Source organism: Leucopleurus acutus, assembly GCF_964270905.1.
Source record: "Leucopleurus acutus genome assembly, chromosome: 18".
In the NCBI taxonomy this organism is placed as follows: Eukaryota; Metazoa; Chordata; class Mammalia; order Artiodactyla; family Delphinidae; genus Leucopleurus; species Leucopleurus acutus.
Window position 1 is genome coordinate 2,503,040 of NC_139160.1, and position 19,036 is coordinate 2,522,075.

Consider the following 19,036-nt stretch of genomic DNA (forward strand, 5'->3'; position numbering starts at 1 on the left):
ATCCGTTCTTAGAAAAGCCAGATTGTCACAATTCCCACATGACGGCTACAGGAATTGTTCTGTATCTCAAGATAACACAGTTTGCAGAATCTTACACATCATTATGTAAAAGAAAAGCCATAAACAAAACTCCAAACGTAGCAGAATGTACATTTAAGATTTAAAGATGTATTTCAATACGAACTAAAACCAAACTAAATCCTAATTCAAATAAACTGTAAAAGAAAGATGATAATTGGAAATTCAAACACTTACTGGATATATGATGAAATTAAAGAATTATTGAATTAAATGAAATCTTCCATTAAAAAATTAAAAATAAAAAAATAAAAAACCAAACTATTAGGCATTCCTACCATTTGTCTGACTCAACTTTTTTTCTATTTATTTCCTCCAAAACCCATTGACCGGCTCCTCTAACTTCTGACTGTCACCCATTTGCTCAGGTAGCCTAACACAGAAATAATCTCGATCTGTAATAGGAAAAACAAAACAAAACAGAATCATCGTTCCGACTCTGCAGCTCTAGCAGGTCACGTAAATCCTTCAAATTCTTTCGGCTTCAACGTCCCCAGCCCTCAAAGGAGGGTGACGATTATCTCAGGATTGTGGAGAGCAAAGGAGATACTGAAGACACAAGAAATCCTGACTCACAGGCACAGTGGGGGGTCTGCCTTTTCGTCTTGTCCGTGCAACACCATCCCACCTGGCCCAGCCGCGGGGGCCTAGCGTTAGCTTGTCACCCAGGCACTGGGAGTACAAAAGAAGTAACCGACGGCCCCTGCTCTCAAGGACTCGTAGTCAGGCACAGTGAAAACGTGCCTGTGACCAGGCAGAGGGGAGCACATGGACTGCGACGAGGTCCGGGCGTGAACCAGAGACGGCCCCTCAGGCCTGCGGTGCCGGGCAGGGCCGGAGACGCGAGAGTGGGAAAGGGAGCCGCCTGGAGGAGGCGCGTGGGCTGAGGGTTAGAAGGTGAAGGAAAGTCACAGGGCCAAGTGGAGGAGGGAGCCAGTAGTCTAAGCAAAAGGAACACCGTGTGCAAAACACAGGTATGAGAAAACCTTAATTCAGGTAAAAAAAAATTTACCAAGCACCCACCTTGAAGTGGGCGCTATGCTGCACGGCGGTGACAAATCTCACAGGGTTCTGGTCTCACAGGGTGCAGGGAACTCAAGTTTGTGCACCTGCAAGCGCCTGTGGTGACAAGAACAGAAGAGGGACACCGAGGGGCCAACCACGGGATGCCCCGCAGGCCACACGAACAAGACCGCGCCTGCCCCGCGTCAGGATCTGCTCGAAACCCGCGAGCAGGGCAGGCGGTGATGAGACGAGGGGTGTGGGCACAGTGACGACGTGTCCCCGAGACAGAGGGCCTGCAGCACAGCCAGAGAAAATGCAATCCCCAGACCCCAGAGACTGGAGAACAAGGATGGCGAGCGAGGGGTTCATTCCTGGGCATGGTAACGGGTGCCTTTCTCAGGAGGAAGGACCGGGCAAAAGGAGAGACAGACGCAGAGAGAGGATGAGGACCCCAGCTGGGAGAATGCCGACCTTGAGACTCCTAAGGAACTCCAGGGGCAGAATGATAGCAGCTGCCACCTCATCACCATTTCTTACGAGCAGGTAGCGTGTTAAACTGTACACGTTCTGTACACATCATCCGATCTTCAGAGAAACGCCTACCACGACTAAACCATTACAATTGAGGTTATCAATAAGCTGCCCCGCTGCGATAATGCAAACTGGATAAAATTCAGTTGGTAAGTTGTGACTGCCTGCCATCCTCCACTCAACGCTTTTTCTCATTTCATTCCACTTGTAAGAAAGCAATCTTGCATTTCATGTAATTGAATCTTGAGGGCCCCAGATATACTCTTTTATTTACATCTTTATTGGAGTAAATTGCTTTACAATGGTGTGTTCGTTTCCGCTTTATAACAAAGTGAATCAGTTATACATATACATATATCCCTATATCTCCTCCCTCTTGCGTCTCCCTCCCTCCCACCCTCCCTATCCCACCCCTCTAGGTGGTCACAAAGCACCAAGCTGATCTCCCTGATATACTCTTAATGGAAGGATGTTCCTGTACTGCCATGATACTGATGAGGAAAGAGAGGCTCAGACAGGTCGGGTAATTTGTTCAAAGTCACACGATGGAGGAGTTGACTCTGAGCCCAGATTTGTGCGGCCACAGAGCCCAGGCTTGTAACCACTACACTGCACTACACTGCCCCTCTTGAGACTGGGGTGATAACTGCAGGTATGGAGACCATTACATATGCGTGACAGTGGATGCCGGGGGTGAATGAGTATACTCGAAGAAAGTGAGGAACAAAATGAGAGCTGAGCAAGGAGTTCCTGAACTAATCCATTGGGGGGTAAGCTGAGGAACGGGAATTCACAAACAATTCTCAGAAGCAGGCAAAGAAGTATAAGGACACCAGAGAGTGGTAGCATCAAAGCCAGGGAGTTCAAAGAGGGAGTGACCAATAATACCAAAGCTGCAGGGAGATCAGGTAAAAGGAACAGAACATTCCACTAGATTTTATAATTTTTAAAAAGTCATTAACTGGTGACCTCAGTCAGGCAATTTTATTGGAATGATGTAGAAGCAAAAGTCCATGTGCTGTGATAACAGATGATGAGAAAGTACAGACAACAAACACACGCCACTCCTTCCAGAAGCTGGACTATGTCGGGATGCAAGAAAGCGAATCAAAGTCAAGGTCTGTTTTGTTTTCCCCCAAACGGAAAAGACGGAAGCGTGTAATTGCAAACGGGAAAGAGGCAACAGAGGTAAACGGTGAAAGTACAAGTAGTAACTTAATACTTAGCTCAGGATTTTAAATGTGAAGCAAGTGAAAAGCAAAACTACCACACAATGAGACAGATTTTGCTTGGGCTACAGAATTAGAGAAATACCCCTTGCAGAGGAAAAAAACTTCATACTTCAATTGTATGCAGCAGTACTTTCAAAATTGGCCAGATTTTACTGATAATTGGTAAACAGAAGTCCACAGTGCTTTGTGTCAGCAAAACAATCACACAGTCATTGTTTAGAGCAAAAAAGATCCAGTGCTGTTAGACATCTGGGACGTTCCCTACCATAGGCAGGGAGCTACACAGACGTAATACTCTCGGCCCCTCCCCTCCCCACTCGTAGTTCCCCACCTGCCCCACACACCAGAAAGAGGAATGACTTATCAACCAGTCCGGGTGAAGAGGCTCTGCCCCTGCCCAGGGAGACTTGTGGGGCAGGGCGTACCCAGGAAGGAAGCCCGAGGTCTCCCAGTGCCCCTGCAACTGGCCTGGCGAGCTTACCCGCCTCTGGAGGGGTCACAGCACAAGCCCACCACGCGCCGCAAGCCAGGAGCCCCACTACCAGGATTATCAGTAACACAGGGGAGACTGGCGACGTCTACCTGCTGGATTCCTCTCTGTGCATCTCTTCACTGACGCGGCTCTCAGGAAAGCAGAGGTGTCATTTATTGGGTCCCCATCAGCCCCTATACATGTTTCATGTTTAATGTTCCCAAAACATGGCAATAAAGTAGTATCAAAAACAAATTTTTGTCTGGAACCAATGGTATAAAAGCAATAGAGAAGATACCCAGGAATCAGTTACCCATCACCCATATGGCCAGATAAAAATACCGGAAAGGCTAGAGATCAGGATTATTAAATAATCACAAGGGTGGCAGGCCAGTACTTTAATCAAGATAGGAAAAGTGACCACGAAGACAACTTCTGGGGTAACTGAGCCACAGGTTACGGGCAACAAACACAGTGAAGACATCTCTTCTAGTTTAACAGTCAAAAAAAATTAACCAGGAACCAGAGATAAAACATGGTATTGGTATGATCCTACAATAACAAATCAGAATCCACAGTAGGTGAGAAAATGAAAAGACATACCAAGTGGGAAGACTCAGCGTTATGACAATGTCAAATTACCAAAGTTAAGAGTATATAAATTTAATTTGTCCCTAAAAATATTACAATAGGTACCCCATCCATCTAAGGCCAGAGAAGCAAGCTGTGGCCATGTTCTGTGCTACAGGGTACTTGAACATTTTGAGTAAAAGCAGTATGATTCTGCTGGTTCTCTACCCCTTCCACCTGATTTGATTCTGAATAACTTCTGACTGATTTCCAAACCCCTATCTACCTCAGAAACTACCGGCCATTAACAAAAAATCTGTCTTCAAAAGGAAGTAAAACCACACAATGAAATAGCACAGCCATGAGAAAGGATGATCTACAACTGCGTGCACCAACCTGGACGGATCTCACAAACTCGGAGTAAGTGAAAGCAGCGGACAGAGTGCACACTGTGATTCCCCCCACAGGGAGTACAATAACTTGCTGAAGCAATCGGTGCTATTAAGAGTCAGGGTCACAGTTACCCTTGAGTGGACAGGACGGTCACAGAAAAGGCAGCCAGGAGTCCCTGGGTGTTGGCAGTCTTCTGGTTTTGATCTGGGCATGTTCAGTTTATAAGACTTCATTAGGCCTACATTTAAGATATGTATACTTTCCTGTACGTACATTATATTTCAACGTAACGTTTTTATGTAAGAATGTAATAGAGAATTTGAAAAGTAAGGATTTCTAAAACTTTGGAGCAAAGAATGGCAGAGTAGTAGGAATCCACATTTAGACTCCCAAAAACGCTACTCTGAAGATGACAATTCCCAGTTAAGGAAGGGATCTCGATATTGGGAACAGCAGTATTCCAGGGACACCCTCCCGGTTCACACCCGCACTCCCTTCAGCGTCACTCTGCTCCATCCTGAACTCGCCTCCCCCATTCCAGCTCCTTTCCCTTCTGTTTACATGAATGATGCACAATCATTACCTTTGAAAAGAAAACAGCATATAGTATAAAAGACACATAACAAAGAATATGCTTTACAACCTCAACTAGTAGGACAAATCTAGAATTTTTCAGGCCAATATCTAACTTTGAAAATGTTCAGGCAACAGTCTTACAAGAGAAAGGATGCTCACAAAAGTTGAAAGATAATACTAAACAGAACCATGGTGATTTTTTTCCCAAAAAGGATTCCCAATAAAGGACACCCAGCCTTCACTACGACCCCAGGAGTGCCCTTTCCTGGCCCTGCGGCAGAGGTCATTTTGTCAGCCTGCATCTCCTCGACGCTGCCTCAGGACAGCCACACAGAACTGAGGAGGCAGGTGGTGTGAGGACAGAGCAAGGCTGACGACCTTCTCTCCACGTATGCGCCCTCTAACCCACAAGAGCGCCCTCACCACCGGATAGGCTACAAGGGATGAGGCTGGGGGCACAAATGGAAAAGAAACAGGGAGCACTGAAACCTGCAAAGCATTGCGCACGTGCCAGGGACCACATCCATAAAGGCACACCGCCAGACCGTGACAAGAGACTTTTAAATACAGTATCACGTTCGGATTCTTTTGGATGTCAGAATCCAGCACTGACACATCTTAAACTACAACAAGTACGTGAAGTTGAACCACATGGAACTGCTGAGTGATAACGTCTAAAATGGATAACTAATAATTTCGTAACGGTTCAACTTAATAGGAAACTTACATAAACTGTCATTTTTATCAATACATATATTAAAAAAACAACAACAACTAAACAGCTATAATACCTCGGGTTTGGGCAGCTTCCTTTAAAGCAGCCAGAAGGTGAGGCTTCAAGTTATCCGAAATAAATTTTCCTTCAAGACCTGGGAAAAGGGACCTAAAGAGTGAAAGACACACAGCAATTTTAATCTTCTAACAATTCTAAGATACAGAAATTCAATCATATAATTTCAAGCCAGTTAAATGTAATTACTATATTACATCAATTATAAGGCACACATCTAATCACACTGCAACACTTTTTGATCAAGTATTACCCAGGCTTCACTTTAAAACATGAGGACATCATGGACTATATCTAAATCCAGAAATTGTCTAAACTTCTTAGAATAAAATTCATTTTATTTTCTGAAATGCCAATACACACCCTGAGTTATAAAGAATTACTTAGTGTGGTATTTTAATTTAAATTAACTTCATCAAAATAATTCACGTTTGACTAACTGTAGTTACTATTAGCTCTTTATAACCATTCTTTTCTGTGTTCTGTTATTGGAATTTCCAAGAAAAACAACTGCTTGGACCCACTCTTTAACTGGTAAACATCTGGATGCCTTTCACCTTAGAATGTAAAAATGTATCCTTTCCTATTTTAACAAGCAGCTCTGCAAAAGTCACCCTAAGGTAACATCCACACTGACAGCTGACGAATTTCACAGCAGCCGACTGGAAGTGCGGGCAGGGGCAGAAGGTGGGGTCCGCGCATACCTGGGATAGTTTTCTGAGCTTATATAGATGACATCTTGATCGGACACAGACGAGGAGAAAGGGATGAAACTTCCGTTCTGTAGGGGCAGCAGCTCCAGCCCCAGCAGCTCGCCGTAGGCCTGGTCGGAGAGCACGAACTCTAGCAGATGCAGCTTCTCAGCGGCGCTGGTACCGCCCAGGTGCGCTGCCTTCCGCAGTACCTGCCGGGTCCACGCGGGCGTCACCTTCCTCACGGGCCTCACGCTGGACACGGCAAGCTGAACGGCGGCGGCCACGTGGGCCGGGACCCTGACGACCTGCTTCCCTGAGCTCTGGAGATAGCTGAGCACGGACCTGGTGCATTCCAGACTCTCGTCCAGTTCCGAGAAGCACGCCTGCTCCAAGGGGACCCAGTGGCCGCTGAGGGAATACAGGACCGCGTGCTGGAACAGCTCGTGAAACAGAGGCTCCAACACGGGCTGCCAGTGCGCCGTGGCCCGCTTGACGTCGGGCCACAGCTTGTAGATGACGTCCACCGACAGGGGCAGGTCGGGGCTCCTTCCCGCCTGCAGACGTTCTATGGAGTCTAAGATCAGAGTGGCGTAGGCTCTAGGGACGACGTTCAGGACGAGAAACTCATTCCACAAGGCGGCCGGGTCCCTCCACTGGTCCAGCTCTCTCCATTTGATGCTCCTGCGATTGTCCGTCAGGCCGAAGAAGCCACTGATGTGAGCTGGGAGGCCGGTTTTGCTTTCCTCGCCAGGCGGTAAAGGAAGGAAGCAGAAGGCTTTCCCGGAGAACTCGGACGCTGCTCCTCCCTCCTGCTCATCTCGGCTTGACAGCAGCATGGCTATTCCAATGACGGGGACGAACTTCAACTCATCAGCCAACGCATCAAGCCTACTACTAATCCCTCGCCCACCCACGCTGTTACACACCAGCCAAGACGTTTTCTGTGCACCCCTGGCACTCTCATCTTCTAAAACTATATTTATAGGGTACGTGACACAGGTTATGCTGTTGCTGGGAATCTTCTCACAATAGTTACTGATGGCGGCCCCCAGGATCTTTATAGAATCCGGCCGCTCCTGTGTCAGGGCTGCACTCTCACTAGCAGTCACTCTGAAGACCAGCTTCTCTGTTCCATCGGCCTCGCGGACGTGTAAGGAGATGTCCTGCACACTTTTCAGAAAGAGCAGCACCGTGTCCGCATCTGCCCTGAAAGACTCAAACAACTCGAGAACCTTCTGCTTATTGTAGAGGTTACTACTAAGCTGGGAGGGCTGTAGCCGGAGGGGGAAACGGAAAAATGTTCCTGGAAAACTGCCATTTATAAACGTCTCCTTGGTGCTTCCAAAGATGCCAATAAATGGCGCAAACTGGTCTGAAAGTTCGCTAATTTCTCTGCTGTCCTCTTTGAGATTCCAACATTGGCCTGATTCATGTGGACCAAAAAGTGTCTGATGAGGATCTAACATCCCAATCTGATCACCACTAAAGATACAAGGAACATCTGTAAAGGAAAATTCAAGTCATGATCAACTCTGAAATTTAAAGGACAACTGTAAGCACAACTACAATACATAGTTACTATCATATATTACACATGAAAAAGCATGAGCCACAAGATGACTCTACACAGATTTATCTAAAAACAAACTAAATCTAGCTTTGGAAATATAATTCTTTGAGCACAAAAATGATTTCTCTTTTGATTCAAAAAGTACCAGGCATTGAGAGACTTTACATGATTGTTGTGAAAACCTAAGATACATCTTCAAACACTTATTAAACAGTTAAAATACGTAAAGAGAATTTGGATATTTACACGCTCCCCATAGCCAAGTGAACCCAATTAAACAGAACAGAGTTGCAGCCTATGCTCAAAATAAAACTTCCACCACAGATCCTCTGAGAAAAGAGGGAAGGGAAAGAACAACACAGATGATCAGCAAGCACCGTGCCCTGGAGCGAGTGAGAAATGGGCAGTGACTTGAGGGCCTAACCTTCACACAAGACACAACTCCGTGAGGTCCACCTGTAATACGCATGGTCACTGACCACAGCCTCAGGTGTCACAACCGCCGACTCCTAAGCTCTCGGGTATTTTAAGTAGGAAATGTTACATCCACCGCGGCCCAGCCACCACATCCACCAGCAACGCCGGTCCACGGCCCCCTCGTCCACACTCCCTGTTCCACTCCCACTATTGAAACTACGTCAGGGAGGCTCCTGATGGTTGTAAAGCAGGACTCAAGACCTTCGCGGATCCTCGGATTAGAGAACAGCACCCCGGGTAACACTGTCCCACATAAATGTGCTCGTTCTCCGACAGCGAACAAATCCACAGTGAGAGCAGATGCTGGCCATCAGGGGAATCTCTAAACAATTCACTCCCGTACAGCTGGCTCCATGCTTGTGCAACTCACGTGTGTGCCCCATAAAATTTAAAGACTACTACATGACACAGATGTGAGGAGCAACTCACAAATGCTTGAACACATGAATATTAATATTCGCATAATTGTTATATAATGATTTCATCACTGTTATTACATAACACATAACTAATATTACTTAACACAATATCATACAATATATCGTAATAATGTAAATGCAATTTAAAAAATAGGCTTACTAAAAGTGGGCCATAGTGATGGTGACCCTATATCCCACTTGCCCAGGGCAGTCCCAATTCAGGCCAGTGTCTGAGAATAATACCACCTCTTTCACTCTCAGCAGTGTCCCAGTTTGGGCAATAAATTATGTGCCACTCTAGCTACAGCTACAGCTCTGCCAGCTCAACCCTCCTTCTCCTGCAAGTTCAAAATGCACAAGCGGTTTCAAACTAAACGATAACAAGTGCTAATCTCATAAAAAAGTTTTATCACAAAACTATAGTAAATACTAAGAGCTCTGATTCTGGAAGAACAGCCATATACCATTAGAGGTGTCTACCCTAAGAGTTTCAAGTATTTCCTACTATAACTATGAATCAGAAACCTCATATTCTTTCTAGATTACAAGCATGATTTCAAAGTAATGGTTAAAATACTCGTAAGTTTAAAGAGAGTAAAATTTTTATGAGGAAAGTGAGAAACCAGAGTCATTTCAAAGGTCCTCCCCTTGTCAGTTATTCAATACCACTGGATATTATACTTTCTTCTTCCTGTTATTTAAACCTATGTACAAGAAAATCTGTGAAAATCAGTTTGCCTGACTCTTAAAGATTTGCAGTGTAAAAGTTTTTAGAGTAACAATTTTGTGTAGGCTTTCAACAGCTCACGTAAAATCTCAAACCTCACATAAAATGACTTAATATACTACACTGATTCCACCGGAAATGATGGCATTAACTTTTGCATCACATGATGAAGATTTGGTATAGTTACCATGGTAACTTGAGAAAACACAAGACGCACTGATATTTCATTGATATACTTCTTGTCACTGACAGAGAATTTGGGAAAAATGCCTTTTAAAACAGTATCATCTCTGAAGTTAACCCAATGAAGTACAAAATATAGGCTAAAATAATTTTCAGTCTCAAGACTGAAAAGCCAACACCATACCTGTTATATGATAGACAGAATTGAACCCAATTCCAAATCTCCCGACCTTCAGAGGGTCATCCTTTTTCCGGCTCCGTGCTATCTCCTGAATGCCGTGCCAGTCCTCCGGGGTGAAAACCGCATTGTTGTACACGTAGAGCGCTGGCCCTGGGCATCGAGAGGCACATGCAGGTGTTGAGAAAGAAGGGAGCCTGGGTGTTCACTTCTCTTACAATAACTTCCGCTACATAACATTGCTTATTTGATGGGAAGATGGAAAGCAATGACTGGAGTGACTGATTGAGCATTACAGTTTGGTCGTTTTCACATTAAAAACAGAAATTACGGGGCTTCCCTGGTGGCGCAGTGGTTGAGAGTCCGCCTGCCGATGCAGGGGACGCGGGTTCGTGCCCCGGTCCGGGAGGATCCCACATGCCGCGGAGCGGCTGGGCCCGTGAGCCATGGCCGCTGAGCCTGCGCGTCCAGAGCCTGTGCTCCGCAACGGGAGAGGCCACAGCAGTGAGAGGCCCGCGTAACCGCAAAAAAAAAAAAAAAAAAAAAAAAAAAAAACCAGAAATTACAAATTAATGGTAAAAATTACCAGCAGAAGAAATATAGTATTGTTGACCAAAAATCCAAAAAGGAAAAATTATGGACTTACATACTCAAAACACAGGGCAAAGAAGAAAATTAATCACAGTGTACTACTTTTAAATTTGTTCCTAAATAGAATATTTATTTATTTTTGTGAATGGAATTACCTGTAAATGTATAAGAAGACTAAAGAAACCCTGTTAATATATTATTTCATAGGGTGAAAAAGAACCCTTCTCACGTGCCTATGAATTCAAGCACAGATATGGGGATGCTGGCCACAGTTTGCTTTACAAAAATGGCGTGGCTGCTACTTGGAAAATAGTCAAAGTGGGGATATGAAAAGGCCAAGACCGCGAGGCTTTTGTAGGAAGGACAAGCACAGGGAGGCTGCCTCTGCTAAACCCAGGCCACAGGGTGTCCTCAGACACAGCAGGAAAGGGCCTGGGGGAGCCCCAGATTTCGCCACACTCCTTCACTTGTACCTCTTAATTAACCACATCCTTGAAATCCTTAGTAAAGTGAGAAACTGGGGAAGATCTCTGAGTTTTCTGCATCGGATCTGACATTCTGAGTCTTTTGTAATCTCATTACATAACAAACAAGTTCAACTCAAGAGTTCTCGTGTACAACACTAAGTGTCAGTAAAGGGAAAAAACTGTGACCCAAGAAGATGACACCAGCCAAGATACCGCTCATGTCTGAATGCGAGAGAAAGACCCTCAAACACCACAAGCACGGAGGGCCCTCAACAAACATTTGTTAATTAAAGAGATCAAAGATCATGTCCACTTCCTTCTGTATGTGCAAGTTTTAAAAAATTGTCTAATCTGACGTCACTTTAAAGAGCCTCTCTCTAAGTATGCTTACGCATAAACTCAGCTAAATAATCTTGTTTCATAATTTTTTCTTTTAATGAGGTGAAGTCAGGGCTGGAAGGAAAAACTCCTAGACATGAGAGAATTGTGAAGCAGAATACTTCCAGGATCTCTTCCCGATCTCTTCCCGTATACAGTTCTACAGGACACTCCCCAAATCAAGACGACACCAGACAGAAAGCATTGTGACACACACAATCTCCTTGAACCCTCAAAGTGACTGGGGGGGGACTATGTTCTCGCCGCTCCACAGGGGAGAAGGCTGACAGGCAGCCAGCCTCAGGGTCCCGCCCAGGCACAGGGAGGAAACACAAGGGGCGGGCCCGACTGACACTCCACACACCAGCACCCCACGGACGTGGGCCACGGGTAGCCCCGTGCAGGATCAGGGTTCAGACAAAAGTCCCTCATATCTACACGGGGTATCTTTCAACAATGACTACATTAAATCACAGACTCTCAGAGCCAGGAAACCCGACTGTTTTCACCCTCTCACCGAACAAATGAACAATGGGGGTGAGCTGACTTGCCCAAGATCATGAAGGGGGCAGGAGTCAGGGCTAGAATGAAAACCTCCTGCCATACTATGTCTCATCCCATCTCCTTATAGAATTTTTAAAATGCAACTTCCATATCACAAATATGACCTAAGAATAAATATATGTATTTATTTATATAATAAATATATCATAAATGCTAAATATTTAGTATTTAGATGTTTAACAGTAATGTTGATTACCCTCCTAAATCATGAAACCTCTTAAAAAATATATGACTTAATCTCCTTAAAAATATGTCCAGGAAAGTCTGAACTGACCCTCCCTTTTCTCGATAACTTTCTACCACACACAGTCATTCACAATCACCCTACTGACTTTAAAGCTGCACTAAAAGTTACAAATATTCTTTTCAACACAGCACTTCAAAGCGCAGGACTTCAGCAGTCTTTACGTTCGTTATCGCTTCTTACTGTCTTTACTTTCATTTTCCTTACTCACTTCTCTCCTTCAATCTTTCTTCTCACCCTACTTCAAAATAATTCAAGGGCACTCTCAAAGCACAAAGTGATACACAAAGCCACAGCCTCTAACTTCTTTCCAAATGCACAGAAGTGTTCTATTTGTCTCGCTAATGATATAAATGCTCACAAGTTGACTGAACAGAATAAGAGATTTATGTATTTACATTGCTTATTACTCTGAGTTTCAAGATTTTTATTGTTCGCTCTGTAAAAATACCAACTAGCAGAGACATCTGCCCACAAAAAGCAGAGAAAAACATCTCTTGGAGTTAAATACGCCAAGAAGTGAAGGACAGGTGGTAACTTGACTGTTCATTAAACACTCAATTGTAAATCACTAAAATTCACCTGTTAGTACATAAAATAAAACTTGCCCATAACTAATTATTGATTCTTACCCTGATATTGTGCCATATCTTTTGACCAAAGAGTCTCTGTTCCATACTGAGTTTCATCATATAAAAATTTAACTTCTGTGGCCCCAGCATCTTCTGCATTCTGAATTAATTCCTATTCAAGAAATACACCAAAAAATAATATTTAATAAAACAGTAATATACTGCCCATCTTTGTATTTACCTATAATATTTAAAAAGTAATTACACATAAGTAAAGGAAACCCACTATTTGCATCGTGAGCGAGGTCTTTGCACATTCTTACAGTTAGCAAGTGCTGATGTGTAGTCCTTCCACATTGCTCATTGTGTAGATCTGTGCGCCAGCCAACTCAGTATAATTTTTCTCCCTTGGATATTTTAGTACAATTCGACCTAGTTTAGTCTAACGTAAAGAACCGGTGACAGGGCTTCCCTGGTGGCGCAGTGGTTGAGAGTCTGCCTGCCGATTCAGGGGATGTGGGTTCGTGCCCCGGTCCAGGAAGATCTCACATGCCGCGGAGCGGCTGGGCCCGTGAGCCATGGCCACTGAGCCTGCGCGTCCGGAACCTGTGCTCCGCAACGGGAGAGGCCACAACAGTGAGAGGCCCGCGTACCGCAAAAAAAAAAAAAAAAAAAAAAACAGAACAGGTGACAATTTCCTGGATGAGCTCTGAGTTAGACCAAACCGAATCAAGGGGTTATATTTTAAATGATGGGTCTTTAGACACAGAATAATCCACCCGTATTAGCACACTCGTGAACCTCTAACTTTTGGGAGCACTGTTTTTTACTTTCCCAGCACCCTGGAATCACTAACGGGGGTGGGGGGTGGCCGGGATGGGCAGGAACTACAGAGGGCGCACACTGATACTACAGCCATGCCGACAGCAAAGCCTTCATCAGAGTGGGTGACACGGCACACTGCCTGCAGGCAACAAGATAAGCATCAGACTGAGTGCGGGAGCAGTGTGCAAATGAGAGCTGGCTGTGGCAGCAGGTGGGTGGTTAGTTCACCCCGTGCCCACCAGAAGGCTGGGGACAGTTATCCCACATGCCGTTCAACCCCAAACACGAACACGTGACCACGCTTTTATCTACCTCCTCATCAGCTGCAAAGTCTTCCTGTTTACACAACTTCCCATTTCTCATGGGATTTTTAAGACTCACTCCCACCCTATTTAGTCTAGTAGAATCCCTAAAAATTAGCACTCTTATTTACATTAGGGTATAATATAAAATAATATTAAAGGTAGAAATAAAAATTAAATAGGGAGCAAGATGCAAGTTTAACTTACAGGACGAGAGCCCTTTAGAGGCTGGATCTTGCTTTCATCTGGATAGCTACTTGAGACTTGTGTGCATTTTAGGCAACAGAGATGAAGAAAACAAGATAACATCCCAAGTCCCAGACTCCAACTATCAGTCCCAAGTTGAACAAAAAATACGATGGGGCCCTTCTTCTCAGGGGATTTCTTTCAAACTGATTCTGAGAAGAAGAGGCAATAAATGTGCCAATTTGCATAAGATCTTGAGCTAGTCACTGAAATTCTCTGGATCTATTTCAGCAAACATCACACAAGGTGGTGGCCTAAGTCTAGGTAATTCTAAGATTCCTATTACATCTAAAGTGGTAGAATTCTACTAAAATATCCAAGGGACAAAAATCATACTGAGTTGACTGGCACACATATCTACACAATAAGCAAAGTGGAAGGACTACACATCAGCGCTGCTGACCCTAAGAATGTACAAAGACCTTGCTCATGACCACTGCCTTGTTTGCCAACAGGATCTCTATCACTCATTTTTGAATTGATGAGGCCCTACTAAATCCTATCTTAAATTTATTCTGTTCACCTCTCTCTACCCCCATAACCCAATAATGACACCCTTCCCACCTTCACTTTCCTAATATCTCAATATAAAAATGGCTTTCAAATTAGCCTTCTGTGAGCCACCGATCCTGTTCTCAGAGACAGACTTAAACTGCCCCAGCGCCTCATCATTACTAAACTCCCTAGGGTACAGCACTCCTCAGTCAGCGCCTGCCTGAGCATGATACTAAGGTACTGCCTGACTGATACTAAGGTAAGCTAAACTGACCTAGTGCTTATTCTCTAAAATGTTACCATCTAAACTAGAAAATATAATAAGAGCTAAGATATTGAACATAACAAACACTAAATAATTAGAGGAAAATGCATAATAACTGATCTACTTTTACACTTAATTAAGGAAGTTTCTTATTAAGCTTAAATACAAAATCTAACTTTTGCAGTATCTTCCATTTGCATTCTTTTATGATTGTTCAGTTTGTTTTTTTAATGAGTGTATTCAAACTAAAAGAATATATTGTAAATAGAAATACTTAACTAAAACAATTATCCTTTTAAATAAACTCTCCCAAAAAGCAAACTTCTAAATCTAGGAGAGTCAAACAGGCATGGGTTCATGGCCCCTGAATGTGGGTTTTGTCTTATTTTATTTAGTTGGCTGGTTGTTTTGTAATGCCCCTGCACAATGTTTTACATAAAATTCATAAAATTACATTATATAATTACATAAAATTACCAAATAAATGTTCCTAGAGCAACACTGCATGACTACAGCACACTGCAGCTTAGGGGGTTCCTTTGCCTCTGAAACCTCACATATTTACATGGACTGCATCTCAAGCCATCCCATCCAGCGTATGCACTGCAGGTGCAGAGGGAAACAGACACAGCCATTCAAATCTGGACAAAATTCTAAAATGTAAATACTAACAGGCCTTGTGAGTAATACTACTCTGTCTCATTTTTATCAGTGTAAATGCACACATGCACACACCCACACCTCACCTTAAGAATCTGTCCTCCTTCTGGATATCTTCTTAAAATGTCCTTGAGGAAATCAACAAGTGGGGGAGTTGTTTGACCAAATCGACCTGAGAACACGGGTAAAACAGTTTAGAAGAAAGTCCAGTCCTCTGGCCTATTATCAACATGTTACTTGGTTCTGAGACACAATGAAGGTGTGCAAGTTCTGACTTCACACACTTCACTGCAGCCCTCTGGTACGAGGGCTACCCGACTAAACAGATTCAGTACAAAGTAAAGCAGATTCAATTTTATCAAAACTCAAGGTTTTTAATTAAACTACAAATTAGGTTTTTAAAAACTGTTCAAACATATACCAAATGTCACATAAGATTATTAATTCAAAATAAAGAACATGGCGGGGTGTTGCTATTTTCCGAAGCAAATGAAATAAATGGTGCTATTTTGTGGCTGCTTTGCCACTAAGTAATAAGCCAGAGATTCTGGTGCCTGTTATGACATCCTTAATGGTCGCAAACTCAACCGATGTTCTGAGTGTTTTGAAATACGGCACAATGTCTCAACGGCTGCCCAGTTCAAATACCCTAAAGTCTCTCCTAAACTGGAGATTCTCCGAACTGACCAACCAGGTCACCTTCAGACAGGTGACAGCAAAGCGTAGGGAGCATGGGCGAAGGGAAATAATTTCTTAGATGCACAGAATAAAAATACATCTGTTTATAAGTAAAAAAGAAATCTGTGCTTAAGACAAAACCATCACTATGAATTTATCTGCACCATTTTGGTACAACTACCCGCCAGGACCAAGCATCCACAGGACCCTGCCCGCAGACTACTCCACCCAACGCATCCTTACAGCTCACTGGCTCCACCCACACCTGTGTTCCTCTGGCCCTGACAGCCCCTCATGACACCCAAATGTTATGTACATTCATTTTATTTTTAAAACATAATCTTTATGCAACTAAAAATGGAATTCACTCCTGGTAAAGTCAATGTTATACCTCCCCCTTTTAAGCCTTTTGATTGAAGGTTTACAAAAAGATGACAATGTTGGGAAGTCAGATCTCCAATCCTGATCCAGTCAGATAACTGAAAAAAGAAAATAAAATTATGAAAAGCAATATAGTTCCTAATTCTGTAAATTCAAAACTTTACCTCATTTTTTTTCACCTAAGAAATGTTTGTTTTACAAAACAGTAATAGAGTCACAGATGTAGAAAACAAACCTATGATTACCAGGGGGGAAATGGGGGAGGGATAAATTGGGAGACTGGGATTGACATGTACACACTACTATATATGAAACAGATAATTAATAAAGACCTACTGTATAGCACAGGGAACTCTACTCAATACTCTGTAATGGCCTATATGGGAAAAGAATCTAAAAAAGAGTGGATTTATGTATATGCATAACAACAAAAAAGAAAGATTGTTTGTTAAGTGTTCATATAAGGAAATAAGTTGTTCTGGAGAAGTGAGTATTCCAGAGAACAAAAATGTAGTCAAAAATTTTATTTAGAAATGTAAATGCTTTTTCCTTAAACAATTACAAATAGATAAAGATATACAGATTCTGCTTTAGAATAATTTTAAAAATTTTATGGTGAATCAGGATTATCAACATAAACAAAATCATTATTTTGATCAGCATTTCCAGAGAGTACTACTCAGAACAGAGCTCCATGGGATTCGACAGATATTAGAGGACCAAAAAAAAAAAAAACGGCTTTAATTTGTTGGAATAATTTGGTCTTTAGGGCATTCAACATATTAATATTATGGTAACCTTCTTTAAAAGGATTATACTATGTGGTATTTCACAAATTTTAGCAGTAATTTTTTTTTCATTTATTTTGAAGAGCATCTTATAAGATACTGTTCCTAGAAATACACTTTGGTAAACTGCTTATAGACGTTGTTATAAAAAAGCTATGATGTGAAAGGAAGAGATAAGTGAGGACTCCAACCTCTGAAGCTGCTTGGGTCTATGATTTCCCCAACTGGCTTTCCTGAAAAATGCCTCAATATTCGTTTTCCTTTCGGTGACTGCTCTGTTTCCCACAAAGGCAGGGTACAGTGTGTGATCATGACCCACAGGAGCAGGTAATGGACTGCTTTTCTGAAAAAATGCCAGATCCACTTCTCCCCAGCAGCGCACTCATGCTACTGAGGAGTGACTTTCAGGCAACGGTCTGCAAACGCTACCCCGGCTCTCGCCTCTGGTAGAAGAGGTGAGAACTGCCTCTGCAACTGACCCTTCCTTGACAGGGAGGACAGGGTTCTGAAGGACACTGCTCTCCATATCACGACTCCACCATCTCCATCGTCCACCCCCCCACCTCACACGGCTGCCCTCCAGGCTCCCAGAGCTCGGCCTGCCAAAAGGTGCTTCAGCGGCCCTCCTCCACCGACAGTGGCACCAGCGTGTCCATTCCCAGTTCCCCTCACATCTAACTCGGTCTTCTCCACTTCCAAATGTTCAGACTCTCAACTTCTGTTGGATTTTTATAACCATCTCCCATCTGGTCTCCTTACTTTCTGTACATCATCTTCATTCTAGTCCCCATTTCTAAAATACAAATCTGAACATGGTTGTTAACAGTTGTTACAGCTCCCAGTTTATAAAGCACTTTCATATACGTGTTCCCACTGAATCTTAAGGCAAGCCTGTAAAAAAAACCTCTCTGCACAGGAAATATGTACAAAGATAATCACAACAGTACTGTTGTTAACAACAAAAATTCAGAAACAACCCAAATCCTATGACATATTCACACAGTGGAATATTATACAGCAATGAAAATGACTTAACTAAACTGTACATAAATTGGGGTGAATATTCATAACATAATACTGAGTGAAAAAAGCTAAATCCAAGTTGCTACATATAGCATAATAAGCTTCTTGTTAAGTTCATAAACAACTAAAAGTAAACAGTATATTGTTTAGCTTATACACACACATCCATACAAACACAGGTATCCACACACACACACACACTTACGATAAAACTATCGAAACAACTATAAAAAGGCAACAGAATAAAACACACGAAGAGGTAAGGCAAAAGAGACAGGCATACAGGCTGGGGAAGAAAAGAACAGAGGGAAAGGAAACCGGCAACAGCATTCTAGTTCTCCAGTTGGATGATGTCATCAAGGCTGTTCATTCTATTATGAATTAACTAATGAATTGATTACTAAAAGAGAGCTATGCATAAGCCAAGGACTAGTAGTCCAGTTCAGTTAGCTAAGGTACTTTTAAAGAAGAACAGCAAGAAGGGAGGAAGGAAGGCAATCTGTAACACAGGAAGATGTCTCCAGGTGTTAAAGAGGACTTGAAAATGAAGAATACACGGAGTAGAACCCTGCTGGTGACAACACACCTAACCGCCGTGTGAGCCTGACACTGAATGCTTTTGGTAGATTGTAATCAGTGGCCCATAGCAAGGCGGTGATTC

General features: G+C 43.1%; 1 protein-coding gene across 1 annotated transcript in view; it reads right to left on the minus strand.

Annotated features, from left to right (window-relative positions):
• The window catches only part of SACS (sacsin molecular chaperone), a gene marked incomplete at its 3' end in the record, with an annotated part of 28,069 nt that extends 15,224 nt beyond the window's left edge, over positions 1–12,845 (minus strand). The window contains exons 1-4 of the mRNA XM_082859722.1: positions 12,773–12,845; positions 9,903–10,049; positions 6,352–7,843; positions 5,649–5,740 (exon numbers count right to left, since the gene is read on the minus strand). Of these exons, the coding sequence (XP_082715848.1) occupies positions 5,649–5,740; positions 6,352–7,843; positions 9,903–10,049; positions 12,773–12,788 (1,747 nt within the window). The 5' untranslated portion in view covers positions 12,789–12,845. The remainder of the gene's footprint in view (positions 1–5,648; positions 5,741–6,351; positions 7,844–9,902; positions 10,050–12,772) is intronic.
• Positions 12,846–19,036: the final 6,191 nt, after the last annotated feature.